Source organism: Gekko japonicus, unplaced genomic scaffold (genome assembly GCF_001447785.1).
Source record: "Gekko japonicus isolate JY-2015 unplaced genomic scaffold, Gekko_japonicus_V1.1 scaffold4833, whole genome shotgun sequence".
NCBI classification, from domain to species: domain Eukaryota; kingdom Metazoa; phylum Chordata; class Lepidosauria; order Squamata; family Gekkonidae; genus Gekko; species Gekko japonicus.
Window position 1 is genome coordinate 39607 of NW_015159855.1, and position 24561 is coordinate 64167.

A 24561-nucleotide genomic window follows, 5' to 3' on the forward strand; every position below is an offset into this window, starting at 1 on the left:
GAGATCGAGCAGGGGGGGTAGAAGCGAAGGGGGAGGAACCGGCAGGACGGGGGGGACTTACCTCCTCTTGCTGCTTCCTCCTCTGCCTCCTGTGTGGAGGGTTCCTCCCCCCCCCCGCGAGTGTCGCAGGTCCCGCCCCCTTGTGTGTGTGTGTGTGTGTATACACACACACACACTTAACATATTTTATTTGCTTTTTCACCTTATGGAAATCAAGCCAGCTTACAATATAGATAAAATGTCATAAAAAGGGAATTTAAACCCAAAAATTAAGAATGCCACCAAATCAATCAAATGCAGTCCTAAATAAAGCCATCTTCAACTACCTCCTAAAGATTGAAAGTGAGGGGGCCACGCACACCTCCCTGGGGAGGTTGTTCCATAATCGTGGGGCTGGCACTAAAAAGGCCCTCTCTCATGACCTACCAAACAGGCTTCTTGGGTTGATGGGACAGTCAGGAGGGCCTCTCCCTATGATCTTAATTCCCAGGCAGGAACATATGGGAGAAGACAGGCCTTCAGATATCCTGGTCCCAAGCCGTGTAAGGCTTTAACAGTCAAAACCAGAACCTTAAATTAGGCTCAGGAGCTGGTTGGTAGCCAGTGTAATTGCTGTAATATTGGGACCACATGCTCCCAATAAATTGGCCCTGACTAGCAGTCAAGCTGCTGCATTTTGCACTAGCTACAGCTTCTGAACACTCCTCAAGGGTAGCCCTAAGTAGAGTACATTCCAATAGTACAGTCTAGATGTAGCTAAGGCATAGATCACTGTAGTTAGATTTGACTGAACCAGGAATGGGTGCAGCTGGATAAAATAGACATGCCAAACATACAGCCTGCGGGCTGAAACTGGCCCATCCGGGGCTCTTATTCGGCCTGTGAGCAGCTGGGGGAAACCAGTCTGAATGTGGACTGAAAGGGTCTATATAATACCCCCTGCTGAGGTCCTTCCCTTCCCCAAACACAGGCCCTCCCCAGGGTCTTCCCTCAGATCTCCAGGATTGCCCAATCCAGAGTTGGCAACCATAAGGGGTGAGGCGGGCTGGTTTGGCCCTGAACTCTGCTGAGGAGGGGTATGGGTCATGGTCAGCAGTAAAATATCTCCAGTCCCTGGCATTACAAGTCATGGCACACATGGCCCAGCCGGACAAAGTGACATTTATATCAGATCCAGACCTCATAACAAATGAGTTTGACACCGCTGGCCAGTAAAAGCACTCTGAACTACCGCAGTTTTCTAAGGTAACTGCTGTGTCCAGTCGGACTCCCAAGCAGCGAATCTGGCTTTTCAAGATGAGTATAACCCTAACCAAGGCAGGCAAGATTTCAAGGCCCCAGTCTGCCTTTCTACTAACCCAGAGAGCCTCTGTCCTATCTAGGGTTGCCAAGTCCAATCTTCTTACTGGCAGGGGAGCCTTGCCGGACTCCAGGAGCCGGTCCTCAATGTGCGCACGCATGCGCAAAGCGCGCACGGGCCGCCAGCACATCACCAGAAGTGACATGCGACATCGATCACGTTGAAGGTGTGGCCCCGATCGTCGGAGGGAAAACCATAGAGTTTTCCCTCCGATGATTGGGGCCGCACCCCCAACGTGATTGACGTGGTTGTGTCACCTCCAGTGACGCAGCCACACTGCACTTCGGGGGGCGGAGTTCCCCCCGGGGCCCGATTCCATGGCGGCGGAAATCGGGCCTCCGAAGCGGGGGGTTACCCGCCACCCGCCCCCACTTGGCAGCCCTAGTCCTATCACATTTAAGTTTCACTTCTCCCTGATGCCATGTTACCCTGCCAGCCAATCTCTGATGTAGGCTACGCTGAGAGACATCATGTGACTCCAGGTTGCTAGAGTGAACTTCATGGCAAAGTATGACTGGAACTTGGGACTCCTCTGTCCTGAATCCTCTGAACTTTAGGCAGCCTGTAACTCAAAGAGTCTTTCTAAAAGACAGCAGCATAGAAGTGATTAATTCGCTAGATTAAGTGATTAAGAAAGAGGTGCTTCTGATCAGAGAACCCTCCTTTTGGAGGTTTTTGCTTTTAATGCTACTACTTATTTTCAAAAAGCAGATGGCAGCTGCCATCTTAGAAAGGGAAAATAGTTCCTTTCAGACACAGAAGGGAAATGTTCCTCCTCAGATTGTGATAACTGAGCATATAAATCAATCATTTAATATTCAAGGAAGTTACTTTTTGTCATATGTAGATTTAGACTGATAAGATGAGCTCAAATTGATCAGCTAAGAAGTCTTATAATTATGGTGACACCCCCACAGGGCTAAACCTGCTAACCTTCAGCTGCCTACTCTGACAGTTACTGGAGGGCTCTCATACCCTTCGGCAATATTCTCTCTACAAGAAATAACTGAAATGCAATGCAATACCACCCCCCTTCTCTGCAAGCATCTTAATCAAGACTCTCCTCTGGTTACCCATTTGGATCTTTGTTTACCTTTAATGTACCAGTAAATTGTTCACGAGTTATTAATCCCAGAACAGAAAAGTCATTTGCTTAAAATCTCCTGCCCTTTCTCTCCCTCCTCGGCAGCTAATACCTTGCAATTAAAGAGCTGTTGTAAGGTAGAAATACTTCATCACCCTTTATGGCTTCATTTTGTTTCAACTAAGAGTGAAATTTCCTCCACTCCCCTTTGCAAAAAGACTTCTGAAGGACCCTGCAGTTGCTTGTCTAAGTGTCTTCGATCAATGCCGGACCACCAGTCCATCTAGCACAGTATTTCCTACTAGAGCTGTCAGCTTCCCAAGTCTCCTAAAATGGATCCCACAGCACCTATGGACAGTAGGTGGGACTTTGTGTACTGAAAGTATATGTTCTACCACCAAGCTACTATCCCTCCCAATATCCTTATGCATTTCAAAAGGATTTGTACAAATCTGGACCATTGGTCCACGTGGACCAATAGTTGTGGACTCCAAATTGACATTGGTCTCCAAAATCTTAGGGAAGTGATTTTCTAGTTTTGCTACTCTTTTTTTTTTTTACTGGAACTGTGTGAGGTTGATGCAGGAGTCTTCTGACTATACCACTGAGTATAACACTTCCTGCAAGTGCAATAGTATACTATGAGGGATCGCCTTTCCCCACACATACCCCAGAGAGCACTATGGTTGGGGTCACAACATTGGTTAGTGATTCCAGGCCACAGGGAGGCCAGGCTCGCTGCAACCAGGGCCAGGGCCTTTTCAGTGGCGGCTCCTACCTGGTGGAACGAGCTCCCAGAGGAGATCAGGGCCTTGCGGGACCTTTTACAGTTCTGCAGGGCCTGCAGGACGGAGCTCTTCCACCAGGCTTTTAATTAGGAGCCGCCACTACCACTACCACCAACTATTATCGTTACTAACAACGGGGTAGTGGGTTGGCCCTGTATGAAGATCGAGCCGCAGCATCGTGATGGATCGGTCACGCTGAACTGGGACTTTGTGTTACATCTACAACACACCATCTAAATTCATCTGAAGGATTAACATCACTGAGCACTTTAATTGTAACATATGGTTGTTTTTATCTTGTTTTATATGTTTTTGTATGTTTTATATATCTGGCACAGGGTGCCCTTAATTGTGAGCCACCCTGAGCTCGTTCGCGGGGAGGGCAGGATAGAAATATAATAAAACAAACAAACAAACAAACAAACATACCTAATCCTGAGTTACAACAACTAGCATTAGCTTTTGAAGGTACAGAACGAAGAACTATCCCACAATGTGACTAACCATGTTAATCAAACATGAAACGTTCAGCCAAGAATCTGCTGAATTCTGTTCATATTAAATTCCTGGGCAATATTGCCTCCAAGAGTGCCCCAGAATTATTATAGAATTAAATGTGTCTCAGGACTGGTGATCACTACCAGTTTAAGAAGACAAGTCATATTCCTGCCGGAACAAGTCATATTGCTACTCCTGGGGCACCCAGGAGAGAAGAAAAATATCTGCACAGTTAATCAGTGCTGATACATTCAGCTATACTGTGGAATGATTCTAAAGAACTCCTACAAAGATAAGAGTATTTTGAAGGGTAGTAAATTCAAATATTTATATTCAGCTTTTCGTCTTGGCTCAAAGCAACAGGAAAAGAAAAGACAACGCAGGGAGAGGAACACTATACACACTTTTACCAGAGCCCTACTCTGCAACTGCTTGCACCAAAGGCCCCCTCAAACACAGGACACACCACCCTTGACTAAGGAACAGCCTTCTGATAGAGTTTGGTTGCTGGGCCTGCGCTCCTCTCTCCTGCTCTTTACTTCTGGGGAAATGTGATGTAAGCAAAGAGGGGACCCTCTCACTCATGCACTGCTATCTCAAGTTCTTTTCTTCAAAGTTACCCAAGCTCTTACAGCAAGCTTAGGGCTTTCTGAAATTATTCAGTGACAATTCAGAGAGATTATATATTCTGCATTAAGTAAGATTCCACACAAAATTGCATGACACACAAATTGTTTTTTTTCTTCCATTTTGAAGTAGCGTTTCCCCTTCCCCGGAAACTGATTTACAATAGACACCCAACCCTCAAGAAAAAATGTTCTACGGGATCTACAGAAACCATAGCAGGACTCACCGTTACAGCCAGCTTCTCTGCGTTTTTCTGCATGTACATAATTGAGTCCCGTATCAAGGAGAAGAGGTTGAGAAGTACGTGCTCCATGTCATAGATGCTCCGCATGCCTTTCGCTAAGCCTTCTAAAGATCGGAGGTATTCTCGCCAGTAACTGTCTATCTCTACCACACTGGCAAGGCACCCTTGCAAGACAACATTGCAGAATCCGGCACATGGCTTGGCCATCATGAGGTCCTGGCAGTGGGGACAGTACCACATTTTCAAAAGAGCTCGCCCACAGTCCTTGCTGAATTTCAAATGGTCGGTGGTGTTGACCACCTCTATGCCAAGGTTGAGTGCCTGAAGGAAGACTCGAGTCACTTGCAGAGACTTTGACACTTGTGTCATCATGACCTTGGGGAAATTTCCAAATACCTTCAGGTCTCGCCTTGCTAGCCGGAGGCACTCAGTCATTTCCAGAGAAGGATCAGGGAAGCCTGGGTTAATTAGGTGTGGGTAGACTAGAGGGAACAAGCTATCAAAGAACTCATTTATCATGTCATTGACATTAATGTCCGAGCCCAGGATATACAGAGAGATGTCAGTAAAAAATTCTCCCACGAATTTAAAAGCCTTGGCAGCCATGTTGCGGTAAGAGTTTCTGAACATGGTATTAGTGTAGTTTCTTGCATGTCGTACAACCATCTCAAAGGCTTCTGTAAAAACAGAAAACAGGGTAGGGGTCAACTAACTTTATTTTGAAAAAGAAACAGAAAAACTGTTCAAAATATCAAGTCACATCCTCCATGGAAACCAAGTTAACAGCAGGTTGCAGGCAAGGGGCCAATGAGAAGATGGAACGGAAGCCCCTCTGCCTGGCCCGCTGTCCATACTTGGCCTCCGTGCAATACAACCTCTAGCTTTCCATCTGCAACCTTCAACACACGTGACTATCGCCAACAGAAAGTACATTACATCATGGTTCATGTCTCTGAGACTTTTTTGCCCCCTAGTTAGTCTAGGTTGCAGAGGTGTCCATTGTCCCACTCCAGCTGATCTACTGCTGCCAGGTCACAATGTCGCATACCATTACCAGTTCAGAAAGGTACATCACATCACATTTCACCTTTAGTCAGACTGGACCTGCAGCTACAACTAAGCTTGGATCAGCAGGATGGTGCTAGAGGGGGATTTATCCTCTGGTTACAAGTAACATCTGAGCTGAACTGCTGTCAGTTCTAGCCCCGCGCTGGTGTGAGCTACCAGCCTTGTCTCCAGCTCGCCGTCCACCCAGCAGTTCGAAAGCTTCGGCGAGTAGATAAAATGGGTACCACTCCTTAGAGAGGGTGGGCACACCAAAATCCCCCGGTGGGGGAGGTGTTAGCCGGCGAACAGAATGTTCAGCTCGTAAGATCGGAAGCCTAGAAGATCTCTTCGGCATCAAGAAGCCTGTAATGGGCCGTTCCAGCCAGGCGGCAGCAGTGCGGCGCTGCGACATGAAGAGTCCTGGAGAAAGAAGCTGACGTCATCAAGCCATGCCGAGTGGAAAATGCTGTCTGGAACATGTCTGAGTCTACAACTGAGCAAAAAATCCCCGTCGGCTGCGAACGTGTGCAATGTAAAGATTTCTATATATGTTGTCCTCCCTTACCCCTATGAATCATTGTTAGCCCCTTGTGAATGTGTAACTGTAAATCGCTCAGAGCCAGCACCAGCAGGATTGAGCGATTAATAAATTGGATGATATTGATGATATTGATGATGATACTGATGATATTGATGATGATATTGATGATACTGATGATGATGATGATGACGACAACGATGATGATATGCCTCAGAAGCTACCAGGAAGGAATTGATGATGATGATGATGATGATGATAAGCCTCAGAAGCTACCAGGAAGGAATTGTACCCAAGATCATGCCTGATTCTCCTGTTCAGAGAAGAATGGTAACTTTTTCCCCCCCTGCAAGCATGTAAGTGAACATATTAAACAGAAGAGACTATCATGACAGGCAGGTATGAAATCCTTTTTAATACTAAATGTACTCCCTGCACTTGGTTTTGCAGTCCTCCTGGACACCATAAACAGGGTGACAAAGAAGCAACACAAACACAAACAAGCCTTCGACAGCAAAACAAACCTCGACAGTTCGCAAACCATGTTTGGCATAAATGTTTTCAGCTCAGTCTGTGTGGCACATGAGAAGTGGATGCAGTATGCAGGGAAAGTATGCACATGAAATATTTAAAAATATATATTAAAGTTTTAAGCCTTAATGTTTCATTTCTTTCCCCCCTGCCTGCATCATATCTGAATGGAGATTAGAAACCCAGCGGTACAGGCTCTGTAACTGACACTGCCAGCGTCGCAAATTAAGTCACTTAAGATTAAAGGCTCTGCCCATACTTCAAAAGCACCTGCTCCTTGCCCATGATGTAGTTAGCTTATTAAGTAGGAACAAAATTGCATACTCAGACTAAGAGTTTCTTGAGCGCCAAGCACTTTAAGCCTTACCATCACGCTCTGCACCCTGACCACCACTACGTTGGCAGGCAAGCAGAGGAAAAGTTGTAACAGAAGAGAACTGCATTCCACTCTTTGCAGGGCTGACCCTGAAGATGCTTTGGACACTTAAGGTTGTCCAGAATGTGGCTGCCAGGCTGTTGATGGATATATTATAGTCTGCACATATTTAGCTTATTTTGAAGCAGCTGCACTGGCTTCCAGTTGGCTTCCAGGTCACATTCAAGGCGATGGTTTTAACCTTTAAAGCCCTAAAAGATCTGAGACAGTCATACCTAAAGGACTCCCCTCTCCCGTCACGACCTCCCACGGTGCTTGCATTCTGCTTCACACAGACTTCTGGTGGTGCCTGACCCTTGAGTAGCTTGTTTAACTTCAATCAGGTTGTTTTTTTCCCCTCGCAATCATGGCCCCAACCTGGTGGAATGCTCTGGTCTGATGAGACTCACGACCTGCGGGACCTTGTCTAGGTTCTGCAGCACCTGTGAAATGCAATGATTCCTCCAGGCATTCCATAGAGACCATTTTATGGGCTTACTATCAGCTTCTCTGATAGTCATGCCAGAGTTCCAGTGTGTTAAACTGTTTTATAAAATATTTGTATTTTTATTTATGGTTTGTATTTACGCAGTTAACTGCCCCAGTCCCCAACTGCTGGGCAAGGGGCAGGATAAAAATCAGAATAAATAAATAAATAGCCCAAAGCAGATGCCTCAGATTGAACCCAGGACCTGCTGAATGCAAAACATATGCTCTACCGCTGACCCACAGCTGCTCCAACCCCATTCCTACAGCCTTCATGAGCGTAGTTTTATTGTTTTGGCCAAGAGATTCAACTTCTGTTCACAAATGCATTCTGTTCACAAAACATAGAGTTTTCCCTCGGATGATAGAGCATCCCCCCGCAATATGCCCGACGTGATTACATCACCTCCAGGTGACGTGTTCACGCCGGGTACGTCGTGCGCTTTGGGGGTGGGGTCCCCTCTCGGCAGCCCAATCCCTGCCGGCGGGGAACGGGCCTCTCAGGCGGGGGCTTCCCCGCCACCTGGGGGGACTTGGCAACCCTACCCTGGAGTGGGTCTCCCCTCATGCTCTGCGGCTAGAGGTCTATATACCCAGGAGGGTTATGCAATCGATGTACAAGTATCATTAAGTTCTTTTAAGCTTTGTATCATTTTTATTATACAATAATAGAGAATCTGTGATATAAGTTAGCACGGTGTGGTTTATTTTTGGTTTTACACAATCTTTCCTGTGTGGTCCTTTGGTTTACCCAACTTTATTTTGAGCCATGGCACAAACTGGTAAACTGACATTTTCTAAAGAGAAGAAAGAAGAAATATTGGCAGACTTGAATGTTCCTGGGAGTTTACTAGGAGCAACCTTTTTTTTCCTCCAAAAAAAATCCATTAAGGTACAACTGCATGCTACATACCTTTCTCAGTATTCTTGAGAAAATATTATTCCACAGGGTTTACGTATTAATAAACCACCAGCTATGTTTCATAACGATGAAGCTGGTTGGGCGGCAATATTTAGCAAATGTTCAGAGGACTTGATGCTTTTAGTAATACGTAAATCTAAGGAGGTTGTGAATACCATTCAAAATGATATAATAACCACAACAGAGTCTCTCAAAGAAAAATATGAGGATCAATTTTTTAATAGACTCGCAGAACTAGAGAAACAGGTTTTGGACTTTGGAGCTACAACTAGAGAATCCAAAAATAGAAAATTAGCAAGAGATAGGAGAGATTATTCTCCGACAAATATTTATTCCTGGTGGACAAATATATTGGGTAAAAGAGTTTCTTGGGCATCACCATTACAAATGTATTCTGATACAGAAACTTCTGGTGAGGAAACAGATACTTCAGAGGAATCTTATGCTAGTTGTCTTAGAAATAGACAACATTATTATAGACAACAGGGACCCAATAAGGGTTGTGCAGGAACTTCTTTCATGGAATCTTTTTTAGGTCGAGGCAGATCACATCCTCCGAAAAAGACATAGTAGTAAATGTATCTAGTAGGCCATTAACCAGCACAGAAAAAAGTACTAAATAAGGGCTTAAATTTTTTTATGGTGCCAAAATACAACACTTTAAAAAAATATTGTGTAATATAAGAAAACAGATAAGACACAAACTTCAAAGATATCAAGTAAAAACAGAATGATCCAAAAGACATTCCATACCTTATAATATATATTCAGTACCAATAAGAAGAACTGTGTAAAACAGGTGCACCTAAGACATCTCTTAACCCCCTCCACCCACCCCTTATGCACAGTTGCAACATACAGCATTAACAACCAGGGGGAAATCTCCAGTTCCTAAATACAGGGATCTTTAAAAGAAGCAGATGTCAGCATGAAGTATTCGTTTCAGGTTTCTAGGTACCAGCTGCTTCAAGTTTCCCATTTTGCTAGCCCTTCATCAGTAGGTCAGGAGTTCGGAACAGTCAAGCAGCACAGAAAGGTTTTTGTTTTTTTTTAAAGGAAAAGTGATCACATCACATTTCAACTCCCTCCAGTCTACACATGTAATGTCTTTTCTCAAAAATTCATTCGATATATCAAGTTTAAGATCACAGTGTTGAATAATATAACTCAACAGAGTAGCTGAAGTATGAATGCAACTAAGTATACCCTCATGGCAGTGAATTGTATGAAAAACTCAGCTGTGGAAAATGAGACAGAAAAGACACTAGAAAGCTGGTTTTGATACAAGCAATTAAATCCTGATAATTCCTCTGACCTCAAAGCTAACAACAAGCTTAAGAACATTACTTAGACATTTTAAAGTAGTAATTCATTTTCAGTTCTTGTGTTTTAGGTTCTGGCTGTATGAAAGTTAAAGTGGTTTTTCAGACTACTTATTCTAGACAAATTAGCTACAAGCTCAGTTCTCCCAGAGCCTCTTTCTAGATCCCGTTGTATTTATTTCTGCAACGGGCATTATTTCTAGTTGAATGATATAACTCAACAGAGTAGCTGAAGTATGAATGCAACTAAGTATACCCCCATGGCAGTGAATTGTATGAAAAACTCAGATGTGGAAAATGAGACAGAAAAGACACTAGAAAGCTGGCTTTGATACAAGCAATTAAATCCTGATAATTCCTCTGACCTCAAAGCTAACAACAAGCTTAAGAACATTACTTAGACATTTTAAAGTAGTAATTCATTTTCAGTTCTTGTGTTTTAGGTTCTGGCTGTATGAAAGTTAAAGTGGTTTTTCAGACTACTTATTCTAGACAAATTAGCTACAAGCTCAGTGTCAAATGTTTACCAAACCTATGCTGAAATTATTTTACAGCAGTCTAGAGGAACCAGCCAACCACCCTCTCATATAATCTTACAGACAAACCAAAACTTATTTAACTGAGAAGGGACAGGGCAAGTCTGTATTGAGATTGGATGCAACGAGCTATACTCCATTAAAGGTAAGAGAGATTAGTCCCCCCTGTAGCAATCTGGAGAGAGAAGGGGACTCTGAATCTGTACTAGGGTCTTTTAAGAGACTAAAGGCAAGAGGAATGGGGAGGGGGGCACAAAACTTGAGAATTAATTGGCTGAGAAAATTGGGAAGTGGAGGAAGACAAGCCCTGTTGGGCTTAGACTGAGCTGACTGAAATTGAACCCAATGAAGACAGAGGTCCTGTGCGTGGGTCGGAGCGGGCCAAAAGTAGGGATCCAACTCCTGACCTTTAATGGGCCACTGTTGGTGCCAGCATCGGAGGTTAGGCGCTTGGGAGTGCTCTTGGATGACCAGGTAGGCCCAGGTAGCAGCCACTGAGAAGTCAGCTTTTTATAATCTTCGTCTTATTAAGCAGTTGGTTTCCTTCCTCGAACGCAATGACCTGGCAACAGTGGTCCATGCGATGGTCACCTTGAAACTGGATTACTGTAATGCTCTCTACGTGGGGCTGCCATTGTCTCAAATTCAGAAACTGCAGCCGGTGCAGAACGCAGCAGCCAGGCTGTTGTTGGGTCTTCCTACACAGGAGCACATCCAGCCTGCGCTAAAAGCACTGCACTGGCTGCCTATAGCATACCAAATTCATTTCAAGGTGCTGGTTCTTACCTTCAAAGCCCTATATGGTCAGGGACCGACATACCTGAGGGACCGCCTTTCCCCATACATTCCTCAGAGAGCGCTACAATCAGGTTTCCAAAATTATTTGGCCCTTCCGGGCCCTTGAGAAACTAGGCTAGTATCGACAAGGGCCAGGGCAAGTAGATAAATGGGTACCTGCTCCTTGTTTCGCCAGCAGGGTGGATGACGTCTGGCTGCTAGTGAATGAATGCTGGGTGGATGTGCTGTCTGACTGGGAACACTGGGGATAGGGTTATTTAATTGTATTGGTTGTTGAAATTTTGCGTGGACCATCCTGTTTTCTCTTTGACCTGGCGGTCTGAAGTACAACGAAGACGGCCAGAGGACTTAACTATGTCAGAACAGCAAATTCCAGTGCTCTTGGGGAGGGGGAGGTTTAGCGGTGGGCCAAGGCATGTTATTAAGGGAAGGACGTGGAGACTGCAAATGGCTCGGCTTCCTTCCAGCCTATGGCTCATCCCAAGGGTGGCTGGCAGTGGGGCCAGGATTGATAACCCCCCTCCGTCATTGGTGTTGTGTAACGCCAGGTCCATTAACAACAAAACCACAACCCTTCAGGATTTTGTGATGGAACATCAGGCGGACCTGGCATGCGTGACCGAGACCTGAGTGAGGGAGGGTGAGACAGTAGCTCTCACCCAGCTTTCCCCCTGGGTTATTCGGTCCTTCACCAATCATGGACTGGGGGGGGAGAGTAGCTATTTTCATTCGGGAGGTTTACTCCTTCAAGGTGTCCCCGCCCATGGAGATTGCGGGCTTAGAATGTGTTGGCGTGATGTTGGAGGCTGTGGAGAGTGTGGCGATCTGGCTGGGGTACCGACCGCCTAATGCACCAGCCAGTAGCCTACCATCCCTGCTGGAGGCCGTATCAGGCTGGGCGTTGGACCACCCTAGACTGATCGTCCTGGGTGATTTCAACGTCCATGCCAAGGATGCGACCTCAAGTCGGGCTACGGACCTGGTGTCATCCATGGTGGCGCTGGGACTCTCGCAGTTTGTATCGGCCCACACATATCGGGCTGCTCACATGCTTGATTTGATCTTTGCGGCGGAGTTTGTGGTGGGTCGGATTTCTGCTGAAGCAGTGCCATGATCCGACCACCTGGCTCTGAAGGCCCATCTGAATGTTCCACCCCGACCTGTTGTAGGCGGTGAGCAGATTTATGCTCACCCGCAAAACCAGATGGACCCATTGCAGCTTCAGAGGGCTCTGCGGGATCTGAGCCCCCCTGGTGGCTCATTGGATGAGCTGGCGGAGGACTGGCAGCAGCCATTGATGAGATCGCTCCCAGGTGTCCTCTCCGGACTCGTCTGAGGCGGGCTCCTTGGTATACCCAGGAGCTGCGGCTGGTGAAGCGAGAACTGAGACGACTAGTAGAGAGACAGTGGCGTCAGAAACAAATGCAGTGCATTTTTAGGAGATGTATATTGTGAAAATTTGGCACTTTACAATAACTCCCTGACTTATGAGTGCCCAAGTTACCAATGAATATTTACAAATGCAGCAGAGACCTAGAAATGTCTTTGCTGGGCTTCAGCACTGGCAGTTGGGGAATGAAAGGTAGTGCAATGAATGAATGTGGATGGACAACATGGGGAGTATTAGGGTAAAGGAAAAAGGAAAGGTAAGGAAGCGCAGAGGGAAACTAAACAAGGAGGGGAAGGGAAGAGAAGTGAGTCTGGTTTGTGTTGAAATGGCCACCTTCTGCAAGTGTCATTTTTTAATGTTTTCAGGAGCAACTGATCAAAACCTTGAAATATTTTACCATGAAGGACCCACACTTTCCCTAAAGTATGATCTCTGCCATGCATCCTTACCCTTCTCTAACTAAGCCCAATTCCTTAATCAAATCAGCACAAGGATTGAAAGAAAACTAAAATTCTTGCTCTACAGTTAATTGTGACACAAGACCCTCCCTCCCCCCAAAAAAACCCTTTAATATGGTACAAAATTGCTCCCTAGAAGATCGGGATCTTGGATCCCTGGGTTTTACATCAGAATAACCCATTCATCCCCAATCCACTTTGGACCACCTTGCCAAACCAGTTTGGATGAGACCAACTGTTTGTCATGGTAGTTCAGAGTCATTAACAGCTACTTGTTAGAAGTGACAGACTGCAGCTGTTTCAACCTTCTATCAGGCACAGAGGGAAAGAAGTGCAATGCAGACAGTGCTCTGCTCTATGAACTGCTGCTTTGGCCAGAGAAGTAAAATTTCACCTTGACCACAGAAACAAATTTGCCCCATCCCCCAGCCTAGTATTGAAGGGTTTAATTAATTGATTTGTTTTATCCCTACTATTAGGAGCATTTGATTAATTTATACTAAATTAATTAGAATAATGAATTTTATAAATTGATTAACTAGATTGTATTTTGAACTGAGAATTTTAATTTAACAATTTAATTGGAATTTTATTTATTAGTAGAGTAGGCGATTTGCTAGGCTTTGAGGGTGGGAGGTGGTTGGGGAAATAGTGAGATGGTGTTAGGGGAATTAGGTTGGGAAATGTTAGTGATTATTGTATATTGGGGGGTTCAGACCTGTTATGCTTAGTTGGGCTAAATTTGGGCTAATAAGATCTATCAGGGGAGGCCATGTTGAGGTTGGGGATACCAGTAATAGGGGGCAGGGGAGGTATGCCAGTGGGACAAGGTGGAATAAGGGAAGGAGGTAGAGATATGGTAAGGCTTGGTCTCCTTCCTACCTGCATCCCATCCCGAGAGATGTTGGTTGTGGGGCTACTATACCTTTCTCCAACACTGGTGTTGTGCAATGCCAGGTATATAAATAATAAGATCAAAGTTCTGCAAGAGCAAAGTGTAGACCTTAATTTCCATAGTTTTCTTTATATTTACTTATTATAATAGTCTGCGGGAATATATTTAATAAAATATTGTTTTATGTAAACCGCCCTGAGCCGGCTGCGGCCAGGAGGGTTGGGTAGAAATCCGAAATAAAAAAATAAAAAAATAGACCTGGCATATGTGACTGAGACCTGGGTGAGGGAGGGTGAGACTTTCACCCTGAAACAACTTGCCCCCCCCCCCCGTTTCTTGGTCCTTCACCAGTCTCAGACTAAAGAGTGGAGGGGGCGTTGCTTATCCAGGAGCCTCTCTCTTTCAGGGCACTCCCCACACCTAAAATTGCTGACACTGAATGTGTTGGTCCAGTAAGGGATGCTGAGGAGAGTTTGGCTATCTGGCTGGTGCACTGACTGCCTAATGCACCAGCAGATACCCTGCTGGGCTTCTTGGAGGCTTTATCAAGCTGGATTTTGGAATACCCCAGGCTGCTGGTCCTGGGGGACTTCAATGTCCATGCTGATGATGTGGCATCCTCTCAGGCCAGGGACTTAGTGTCATCCATGGTGGAACTGGGACTCTCCCAGTTTGTATTGGCTCCTACACATCAAGTGGGCCACTTGCTGGATCTTATTTTGGGGCTGGGGATAAATGTGGATCTGGAGGCTGCTGATGCAGCACCATGGTCTGACCACTTCACTCTGAAGGCCCAGCTGAACACTCCTAACCCTACTTGTTTCAGCAGCAAGCAAATTTATGCTCACCTGTGGAGACTAATGGACCCAAATAGGTTTCAGGACACTGGGGGATCCGATGCCCCCTGGTGATTCATTGGATGAGCTGGTGGAGGACTGGCACAGCTGGCTCTCTGAAGCCATCGATGTAATCACCGCCCAGAGCCCTTCCCATTCTCAGATCAAACTAGCCCTGTGGTATACCCCGAAGCTACGGAGGATGAAACAAGAGCTGAGACAGCTAAAGCAAGAGTGGCAGTATACTCATGACAAAGCTGCAAGAACATCTTATAGGTCATTTATGAAAGCCTATGAGATGGCACTGAAGACCACTAAGAAGGATTTCTATGCAGCCTCCATTGTGTCTGCCAGCTCTCACCTGGCCCAATTATTCAGGACAATTAGATTGTTGACTTCCTTGCCACAAGGCAAATAAAATGATAAGGAATTGGCTATCAGTTGTGAGGCATCTGCGAGCTATTTTGCAGACAAAGTCTTGTCGCGCTGCCAGGACCTCCCACCCACAATTGATACAGTAAGGGTACTAGAAGCCCCTTGTCTGTCTTCAGGTCCAGTCTTGCTTCACACTGTTTCAGCCGGCTCTCCCAGGAGAAGGCTGACAAAATCCTGGCAGCGGTGAAGCCCACCACTTGCCTTTTTGACCCACGGTCATCTTGGCGGATTAAGGCCTGCGGAAATGGTGGATTAAGACCCTGGGGGATATAATCAATCTATCTCTATCCTCTAGGATATTCCCAGTGGGCTTAAAAGAGGCGGTGGTGCAACTGCTCTTGAAAATACCATCATTGGACCCTGCAGTCCTGGCCAACTACTGCCCAGTATCAAACCTTCCGTTCCTGGGTAAGGTAGTTGAAAGAGCAGTGGCTGAGCAGCTCCAGGTTTTCCTGGATGATGCCTCCATCCTGGATTTATTCCGGCTTCCAACCCTGGGTGGGGTGCCATTGAAGCCAGCGCTGAGGGTGAAAAGCCTAGAAGTGATTCTGGATGCCTCACTTTCCATGGAGGCCCAGGTCACCAACACTGCCAGATCAGCCTTTTGCCATCTCTGGCTGGTCAAACAACTGGTTCCCTATCTCTTCTCCCAGGACTCAGCTACAGTGACCCATGCAATGGTCACTTCCAGGCTGGAATACTGTAACATGCTCTACACAGGACTGTCATTGAATCTGACCCGGAAACTGCAGCTCGTGGGAAATGTGGTGGCACACCTGTTGACTGTGACTTCTGTGAGAGTGTGCATTCAGCTGGTGCTGCACCAATGAAAATGTGGTGGCGCACCTGTTGACTGTGACTTCTGTGTGAGTGTGCATTCAGCTGGTGCTGCACCAATTGCACTGGCTGCCAATTTAGTACCGGATCCGGTTCAAGGTTTCGGTATTAACCTTCAAAGCCCTAGGCGGCCAGGGCCGACATACCTACAGGACTGTCTCTCCCCATATGTGCCCCAGAGAGCCTTATGCTCTGCAGATCAACACCTTCTAGTAGCCCCAGCCTGAAAGATGTCTGTCTTGGCTCAACCACAGCCAGGGCATTTTCTGCCCTGGCTCCAGCCCAGTGAAACATGCTCCCACTTGAGATCAAAGCCCTGCAGGACCTATTACAATTCCTCAGGGCCTGTAAAACGAAGCTGTCCCACCAGGCCTTCGGTTGAGGCAGCAGATGTCCAACCATCTCAGCCCCCCATGCTAATACTTTAATGGCCCTACAATGCTGAAGAGATCTGCACAGCATCTTTAGTTGAATTGGATGCCTTATTGGCCATCCAGCCAGCACCCATGCAGGAGGGACTCTGGTCTACCATGAACCGACCTGCCATCTTATTCTGAATTGGTTTTAAACTGGATTTAAGTTGTATATTTTAATATTGGTTTTACTGTGAAATGACCTCTTGTGACCCACCCTTAGCCCACTTGTGGGGGAGGGCAGGATATAAACCAAATCAATAAATTAAAAATTTGGTAATTGTCTAATTGGTAACGCTAGCCTCGGACATCAGGCATGGAGCTTTACATTGGATTGGCTGAAACAGCTGATCAAGCTTAGGGAGGAGGCCTGTTTAGGTCAGATTCCATTATCCATAAGTAATTGGGAGGTTTGGACCTGTTCTTTGTCTCCATCAGAACGGTGTGAATCTAGTGACTGGAGGATGGTGGTTCGAGGTTAAGACCCCTCTGAAATCTTTTTACTGCAAGAACCCTGCAGGTCTGAGGAATTTACTACAGTCTAGGTAAAGTGTAACTAGCTATGCTAGATCAACTGTACTACTTTTTATTTGAAAGTCTGTGTGCAGTCACACGGTGTGCTTTCCCCTGTACTTTGTTTTGCCCCATTTTGGAATACAACCACCCTTCCCCCTTCTCTTTTTTGAGCTAGGGTGAAACCTTATCAGGTCAGTCTCTGTGTCTCTTATCTACAGAACAAAGATGTGCAATGCACAGAAACAGGTCTTTTACCTGTCGTGGTACCTCACCTTTGGAATACTCTTCCCCCTTGAGGCTTACCTGATATCCACCTATCTTCCCTTTAAGGTACCAGACCAAACATTTCTCCTTATCCATGCTTTTAACTAAGGGCTTTCTTTTTTAGTTGTTTTATGATCTGCTCCTAGCCTGAGGATTGTTTTTACTAACATTTTAGACTGCTCTGTTTTATGTGCTTTTAGGCTGTCTCTTAATTGGCTTGGCTTGTTTTTAGTGATCTTTTTATTTATTCCATTGACTTTACTTATGTTATTGACTTTTTATTTATTGTTTTAGCTAACAGAGCAAAGGAAACAGGCCAGGAGGCAGAACAGTGGCGTGGGCTTGAGCCCGAATAAAGTCTTTTTTGCACTCCAAACCCGTGTGTGGAGCAGTGTTGTCATGTGCATGGATCAAGGGGATCACCCCAACAGGGGTCTCACACAGTACCTCCCTGAGGCCAGCAATTCCAAGGCCAAGGTCTTGGGGCTTTCAAACAGTGGGTCTGAAAGTGCCAGGCAACTGCAGCACCTGCTGGACAGCCGGAGAACTCAGCAAGGAGATGTGAACTTTGCCAATGGACAGCAACGGGCAGAGGGAGGGGGGAGGGAGACAAAGGGGTGGGGGGGAGACCTGCAGGGAAAGCAGGATGCTCCTGAGGGGATGCTGATCTTGAAAGGGGTCAGGACACCTGTCCAGAACGTCTTGTTGTTTGTGTTGTTTGTAACTGCTTGTAACTGTCTGAAAGGCAGGCAAAGGGAAGGCTCAGAAACACTGCTCCAGGAGCGGCGGCAACCAGGAAATTTGCTAAATATATATTTATACACTTCAACTGCAGCAGCCAACCTTGTGTCATTTCCCGATGATACTCAAACTGTGCTGTACCTCCATTGTATAGGATCACCACGAATGGGGGACAGACAGTTGTGAACACATTTCTGTATGCCCTAGGTATCAACTGGAGTGGGGGGACTGACTGTCATCTCAAGAGGATGCTCTTGGGTCATTTTCAAGGTAAATGTCTGCCTGTAAAACAACCATCTTGAAACAGTACTGAAAACTTTAATAGAACCAATGCCTTACACAACTTTCCTTTAATTAATGGATGCAGCACAAGTTAATTTAGTGCTGTACATGATGGCCATATAAAACTTTATGTAGCTTTTCTGCTGTCTAATTAGCACACATGGCTACAAGGAACAGAATGACGGCCAAAAAAAAAGCCTGAATAATTTTTACTATTTCTTGCAAGAACAAGAGTTTGCTTTCATTTGAGAATGTAATTGACACAGTCCAAATCAATGGAATGGGGACTGCATGGAAATTCTTTTAACAACCTGCATAACTGTGCAAAAATGAAAACAGAATAAAAATCCAGTTACATTTGCAAAAGAAGCCACAAGCAGCAAAACAAATACATTCTGGTACATAACAGCATTACTGAATGAAAGACTTGACAAATCCCAGTACAGTGTCAGGAGGAGTGAAGGAGGCAGCCAGGCACCAACTCTATCACACCCAGACCCGGCTCAAGTAGAGAGCTTCCAATTGCTATAGGAAGGCAGGAAACAGACAGGTGGCCACCAATGTTCCCTCTAAGCTGCGGCATCTTGTGAGCAAAAATCCTACTTTGGTGAGCTACTGGCATTAAAAGTTGTGAGCGAGCGATTTGGCTGCTGCATGAATTAGTTTGCTCTGGAGCCCTTCTTCCTGAGCTAAGACAAAAATGTGTGAGCCGGAGGCTAAAAAACGGTGAGCTAGCTCACACTAACTCAGATTAGAGGGAACACTGGTGGCCACCCCCACCCCCCATGCTATTTCTGGTTCTGGCTCAGTTAAGAGTCCTTTCCACGGAGAATAATATAAATATTCTTTGATGTTTTAAAAATTCTTGCAAGCTGTTTGGGGAATAAGTGACTGAAAAGCAGCCTAAAACCTGAGCTCTACAAAGATCAGGTGGTGGTGTCAGGTTAATAAAGGCAGACAGTAAAGCCTCTTCAGGTATTGAAAAAACCTTGGAGGGCAGAGTGGAACAGGGCTTGCAGGCCAGAGCAGGTCTGTTCCATCACAATTTGGTGGCACAGTGGGATAAGGACAGAGAACTTGATTGGCCAGGCATTGTGATTTTGACACACACACAGAGCAATGAAAGATATTTTTTTTCAGGTCACCTGGAGGAGGGTCAGACTAGCTAGGATGCAGTTAGCAGAGCAAGTGAGAATACTTGAGCTGACAAAGCAAAAGCTGCAGGAAGAATGCCAGAAGCAGTGGATAGATTGTGAGAACAGGACTGTTGATGAGATGAAGGCTCTCCTGCTAAGTGGTGGCAAGCCAGTAGGGGCAGCTGAGTGCCCCAGCCAGCAGGACAAGGTGCAGCTCTAGGAACTAGAGCTGGAGGAGTTGCATTTGCAGGCAGAGAAGGAAATAGAACTCCAGAAACTGAAGATGCTAGAGGAGCAGCAGAGGGAGGAGAGGGAGGCCTGCAGGCCTGAGAGGGAAGAAAAGATGCAGGAGAGAAGGGAGAAGATGCAGGAGCAGCAGCAAAAGGAGCAGAGAAGGATGCAGGAGGAGCAGCAAAAAGAGCAGCAAAGGATACAGGAGCAGCAGCAAAAGGAACAGCAAAGCATGCAGGAGGAGCAGTGAAAACACAACCTTGAGATGATGCACCTGCTGGCTAAGCGAAACAGGAAAATAAAAGTTACCCCCAAAGATTTTGTTCCATACAGAAAGGGTGAAGACCCCGCAGTATATTTTTCAACTTTTGGGAAAGCCGCTATGCATTGGGGGATTGCAGAGGCAGACCACATGTCCTATCTCTGTAGCATTCTGACTGGGGAGCTAGCAGCTATCCACAATAGCATGCCTAGAGTGCAGGCAGGAATAACTTTTAAAGATTTCAAAACCACAGTTTTTAAATGGTTCAAACTGGGGGCTGACGACTTTCGGAGGCAGTTTTGGGGCTTGTCCCCACTGCAGTGCAAAACCTAGTCTGAGTGTGTTGTGAGAATGAGTGAGATGGGGAGGAAATAGGTGGAAGAAGCAAAAGCAGGGGACTTTGAGGTTTTATTCCAGTTAGCGGTGCTAGACCAATTTTATTCAAAAACTCCCAAAGGAGCTAAAATTTCTGGTAAAGGACAAACAGCCCAAAGATGCCACTGAGGCATCAGAAATCGCGGATTGGCTGGTGCTAAACAGGGAGGGATTAAACTGGAGGACTTCCCAGTTGGGAATGGAAGGAAAAGGGTTCCAGAGGGGTGGGAAGGTGGATTCTCAACCCAAAAGGGAAGGGGCTTCTGCTCAGGCAGACGTTAAGAAAGCCCCTGACTTGGCTAATTGGAACCCGCCCCAGGTTAGAAAATGCTTTAACTGTGGAGGAATAGACCACTTGCAGGCTGCCTGACCCCATTTACAAACAGGGACTTCCGAACCCACTTCAAAAGCACCAGCTACCCAAAAGGTAAAAGAGGAGCAGGTGGCCACAATTAGCCACAAGTGCCTCTTTGCTACCATGGAGCCAGTGGAAGCCTGGGGTGACAATGTAGAACTGGTGCGGCTGAGAGACTGGTTGGTTTTGAGATATATCGACACAGGTTCCCCTGTAACCGTAATGTGGACCGATCGGGTGTCAGATTCTGATATTGTTCCTACCTTGTGTTACTTGGCCAGGATCTCCTTAGTGGCAAATACTCAGTAAATATAGTAACATGCAGCCAAATCCTAGAAGGGGGGGAGGCGGGGGAAGAAATTGTCTCTGCAGAGACCATCTCTCCACCAGCCTGGGGGAGGAAGTGGCTCAGGTTACTTCAGGAGAAGGGGGAACCCAAGTGATCCAGGAGGGGGAGGGCCAACCCAACTCAAACCATGAGGGAGGGGTCTTCCAAAAGGGGGAAGGGTGCAGTTCCACCCAGGTGCATCAGGAGGCTGTGGATCTTCCTAGTGAAGAAGAAGATCTGTCTCACCTCAGTAAAGTGCAGGCTGAGGAGGCAGACGGAGAGGGTGAAATTTCACAGGAGTTCTTGAGGGCAACAAGGCTAGTGTTTGTCACGGTAGAGCCAGGGAGGTAGGCAGACAGGGGGAGTCACAATACCAGTCCAAAGGTCAGCCAGGAGAGCAGTCAGCAGAGCATTAAACAAGTCCAGAAACACCAGACAAAGCCGTAGTCAAACGTTACCAGAGGTCAGAATACAGGGAGCAAAGCCAAGGGCGTGGTCAAGTTCAAAGCTGGAAGTCAGGAGCCAGAGCAGTCCAAACACAAGCCGAGTCCAAAAGCCACAGAGTCAAACAGGAATCAAGATGCAGAGCTTCTGGTTCTACGAACGAGGTTGCCAGCACAACTTGCTCATGGCCAGAGGCCCTACTAAACAGTGCTCTGGCCCATTAACTCATTAGCACCTGTGTGCGAGGTCCTGGCTGCTGTTAAAACTCAGGGCTCAAGGATCTCCGCCCTCTTGAACGTGCCTCTTTTCGTCTGCTAGCCAGCTCCTGATGTCTCTGATCCCTAAGCCTACTTACAGGTGGGGGAGATGCAGGTGGTGAGCTGCTTATGGCCTGCTCAGTCCCAGGTGCAAACCGTCCTGTAGTTGACTCAGATTGCTGTGTATCCTCCTCAGTACTCACAGTAGGTGCAGATCCTGATGCTTCTTCAGCTCTTAAAGGCACTGAATCCTCCCCTCTTAGGCTGTCAGGAGCTGGCTCTGGGGCTGAGTCAAGGGCAGACACGACACTATCCTCCCCTCAGAACCCCCCCATCCGAAGAGCCCGGTTTGTCGGGGTAGGCGTCATGGAATTGTTGAACCAATTCTGGGGCGTGTACGTTCGAGGCAGGGCCCCTGGAGCGATCATCAGGTCCATAGCCCTTCCAGTCGATGAGGTATTGTAGGTTACCCCTGTGCAACCAAGAATCGAGGACCTGTTGGACCTCGTACTCTTCCTCATCGTCCACCAAGACTGGTGGTGGCGGCGCAGCTGGCGCATCCCGGTTGGGATCTGGAGGGGCTGCCAACTGGAGGAGGGAGCGATGGAACACGGGGTGGATCCAGAGGTGGTCGGGCAGGAGTAAGCGAAAGGCAACAGGGTTGACCTGGGCCACAATCTTGTAGGGGCCAATGAATTGTGCACCTAATTTATGAGAACGACCAGGAGCTCTAAGGTATTGGGTGGACAGCCATATGAGGTCGCTGACTTTGAGAGGTGGCCCTTCCTGGCGGTGCCGGTCTGCTGCCAGTTTGTAAGCGTCCTTGGCACACTGTAGCTGATCCTGGAGTAAGGCATGGAGTGCATGTAGTTCTCGGATTCTTTCATCTGCGACTGGAACATCCGAGGAGGGGCCGAGGGGTGAGAAGAAGCGTGGGTGGTAGCCATAGTTGGCTGTAAATGGTGTGGTTTGGGTGGAGGTTGTTGTAGACGAACTCAGCCAGTGGTAACAGGGAATACCAGTTATCCTGCTGGTAATTGGTATAGCAGCGTATGTACTGTTCTAGGGTGGCATTGGTTCTCTTGGTCTGTCCGTCGGTTTGGGGGTGGTAAGCTGAAGACAGGTGGATTTCAGTCCCCAAACCACGATGTAGAGCCTGCCAGAATCAAGAAGAGAACTGTGGGCCCCGATCCGAAATGATGCGCGTTGGGATACCGTGTAGCCGAAAGATGTGGTGCAGATATAATTTGGCAGTTTCAGGCCCAGTCGGGATTTTGGTGCATGGGATGAAGTGAGCCATTTTTGTGAACAAGTTCACAACCACAAAGATACAGGTGTGCCCTTGGGATCGGGGAAGGTCGACAATAAAATCCATAGAGATGACATCCCACGGACCAGACGGAACAGGTAGGGGATGAAGGAGGCCTGAAGGCTTGGCGGGCACATCTTTGGCACGCCAGCAGACATCACATGTGCTGACATATCGATCAATGTCAGCCCGAACCCGGGGCCACCAAAAGTCTCGATTTAGAAGGTGGGCAGTTTTGTGACGTCCAAAATGCCCAGCTGGAAGGGCATCATGAGTGAGGCGTAGGATTTGGGTGCGGAGCGGCCCTGGAGGAACGTAGAGCTGGTCCCGATGAAAGAGTAGTCCATCGCGGGTGGCCATGTTTCCGGAGACACCTTGCTGCAGTTCGTGGAGGCGCTATTGTGCCCAGGGATCTGTAGCTTGACTAGCCCTGATTTCCTTGGAGAGAGACGGAGATTCATTGGTGGCGGCAAAGGCTGCAGGATAGTGGCTTCTGGAGCCTCGTTGGCTAGAGTGGGTGTGTATTCCGGCTTGCGGGACAAGGCATCCGCTTTTTGATTTTGGGAGTGCGGAATGTACGAAATCTTAAAATTAAAGCGGGAAAAGAAGAGGGACCAGCGGATTTGGCGCTGGTTTAACTGGTGGGTCGTCTGTAGGTGCTCCAGGTTCCTATGGTCTGTGAGCACTTGGACTGGATGTTGGGCTCCTTCGAGGTGGTGGCGCCAGACCTCGAAGGCGGTTTTGATGGCCAGTAATTCCCTCTCCCAGATAGTGTAATTTCGTTCTGTTGCGGAGAGTTGCCTGGAATAGTAAGCACAGGGTTGTAGCGGTTGGGTGGGTTCGTCGTGCTGGGAGAGTACGGCCCCGATGGCAACACTAGAGGCGTCAGACTCAACGGTAAAGGGGAGCTGAGCATCAGGGTAGCGAAGGAGTGGTCTAGAAGCAAAGCGCTGTTTCAGCGTGACGAAGGCTTGTTCGGCCTCAGGGGTCCACTGGAAGGGTTCTTTAGGCCGGAGAAGACGGGTCAGAGGTGTTGTCAGATTGGCATAGGCTGGTATGAACTGACGATAGTAATTAGCAAAGTCAAGGAAACGTTGGACGTCCTTACGGTTCTGCGGAGCTTGCCCGTTGAGAACGGCTTCTAACTTTTTGGGATCCATCAAGGTTCCTTGGGGTGAGATGATGTGGCCCAGGAATTCGACTGATTTTAGGTGGAAGGCACACTTCTCTATTTGGCGTAGAGCCCATGGGTGCGGAGACGCTGAAGCACTTGACGTACATGTTCAATGTGTTGCGGCACTGAATGTAATCGAGGTAAATAATCACAAACCTTTCTAGGAGGTCTCAAAATATGTCGTTCATAAAACGCTGAAAGACCGCTGGTGCGTTGGTTAACCCAAAGGGCATAACCAAATGTTCATATTGACCATAACGGGTGCCGAAGGCTGTCTTCCACTCATCCCTGGCCTTGATATGAACCAGGTTATACACCCCTCGAAGATCTAGCTTTGTGTAAATCTGAGCTCCGTGTAAACGGTCCAGGAGTTCGGGGATTAACGGAAGTGGGTAGCGATCTTGGATGGTGATTTTGTTTAGCGCCC

General features: G+C 47.0%; 1 protein-coding gene across 1 annotated transcript in view; it reads right to left on the bottom strand.

The window, feature by feature from the left end:
* Window positions 1-17336, bottom strand: part of LOC107107704 (glypican-3-like) — a 50676-nt gene extending 33340 nt beyond the window's left edge. The window contains exons 1-3 of the mRNA XM_015408017.1: window positions 17280-17336; window positions 15303-15446; window positions 4584-5309 (exon numbers count right to left, since the gene is read on the bottom strand). Of these exons, the coding sequence (XP_015263503.1) occupies window positions 4584-5309; window positions 15303-15446; window positions 17280-17336 (927 nt within the window). The remainder of the gene's footprint in view (window positions 1-4583; window positions 5310-15302; window positions 15447-17279) is intronic.
* Between the last annotated feature and the right edge of the window lie 7225 nt (window positions 17337-24561).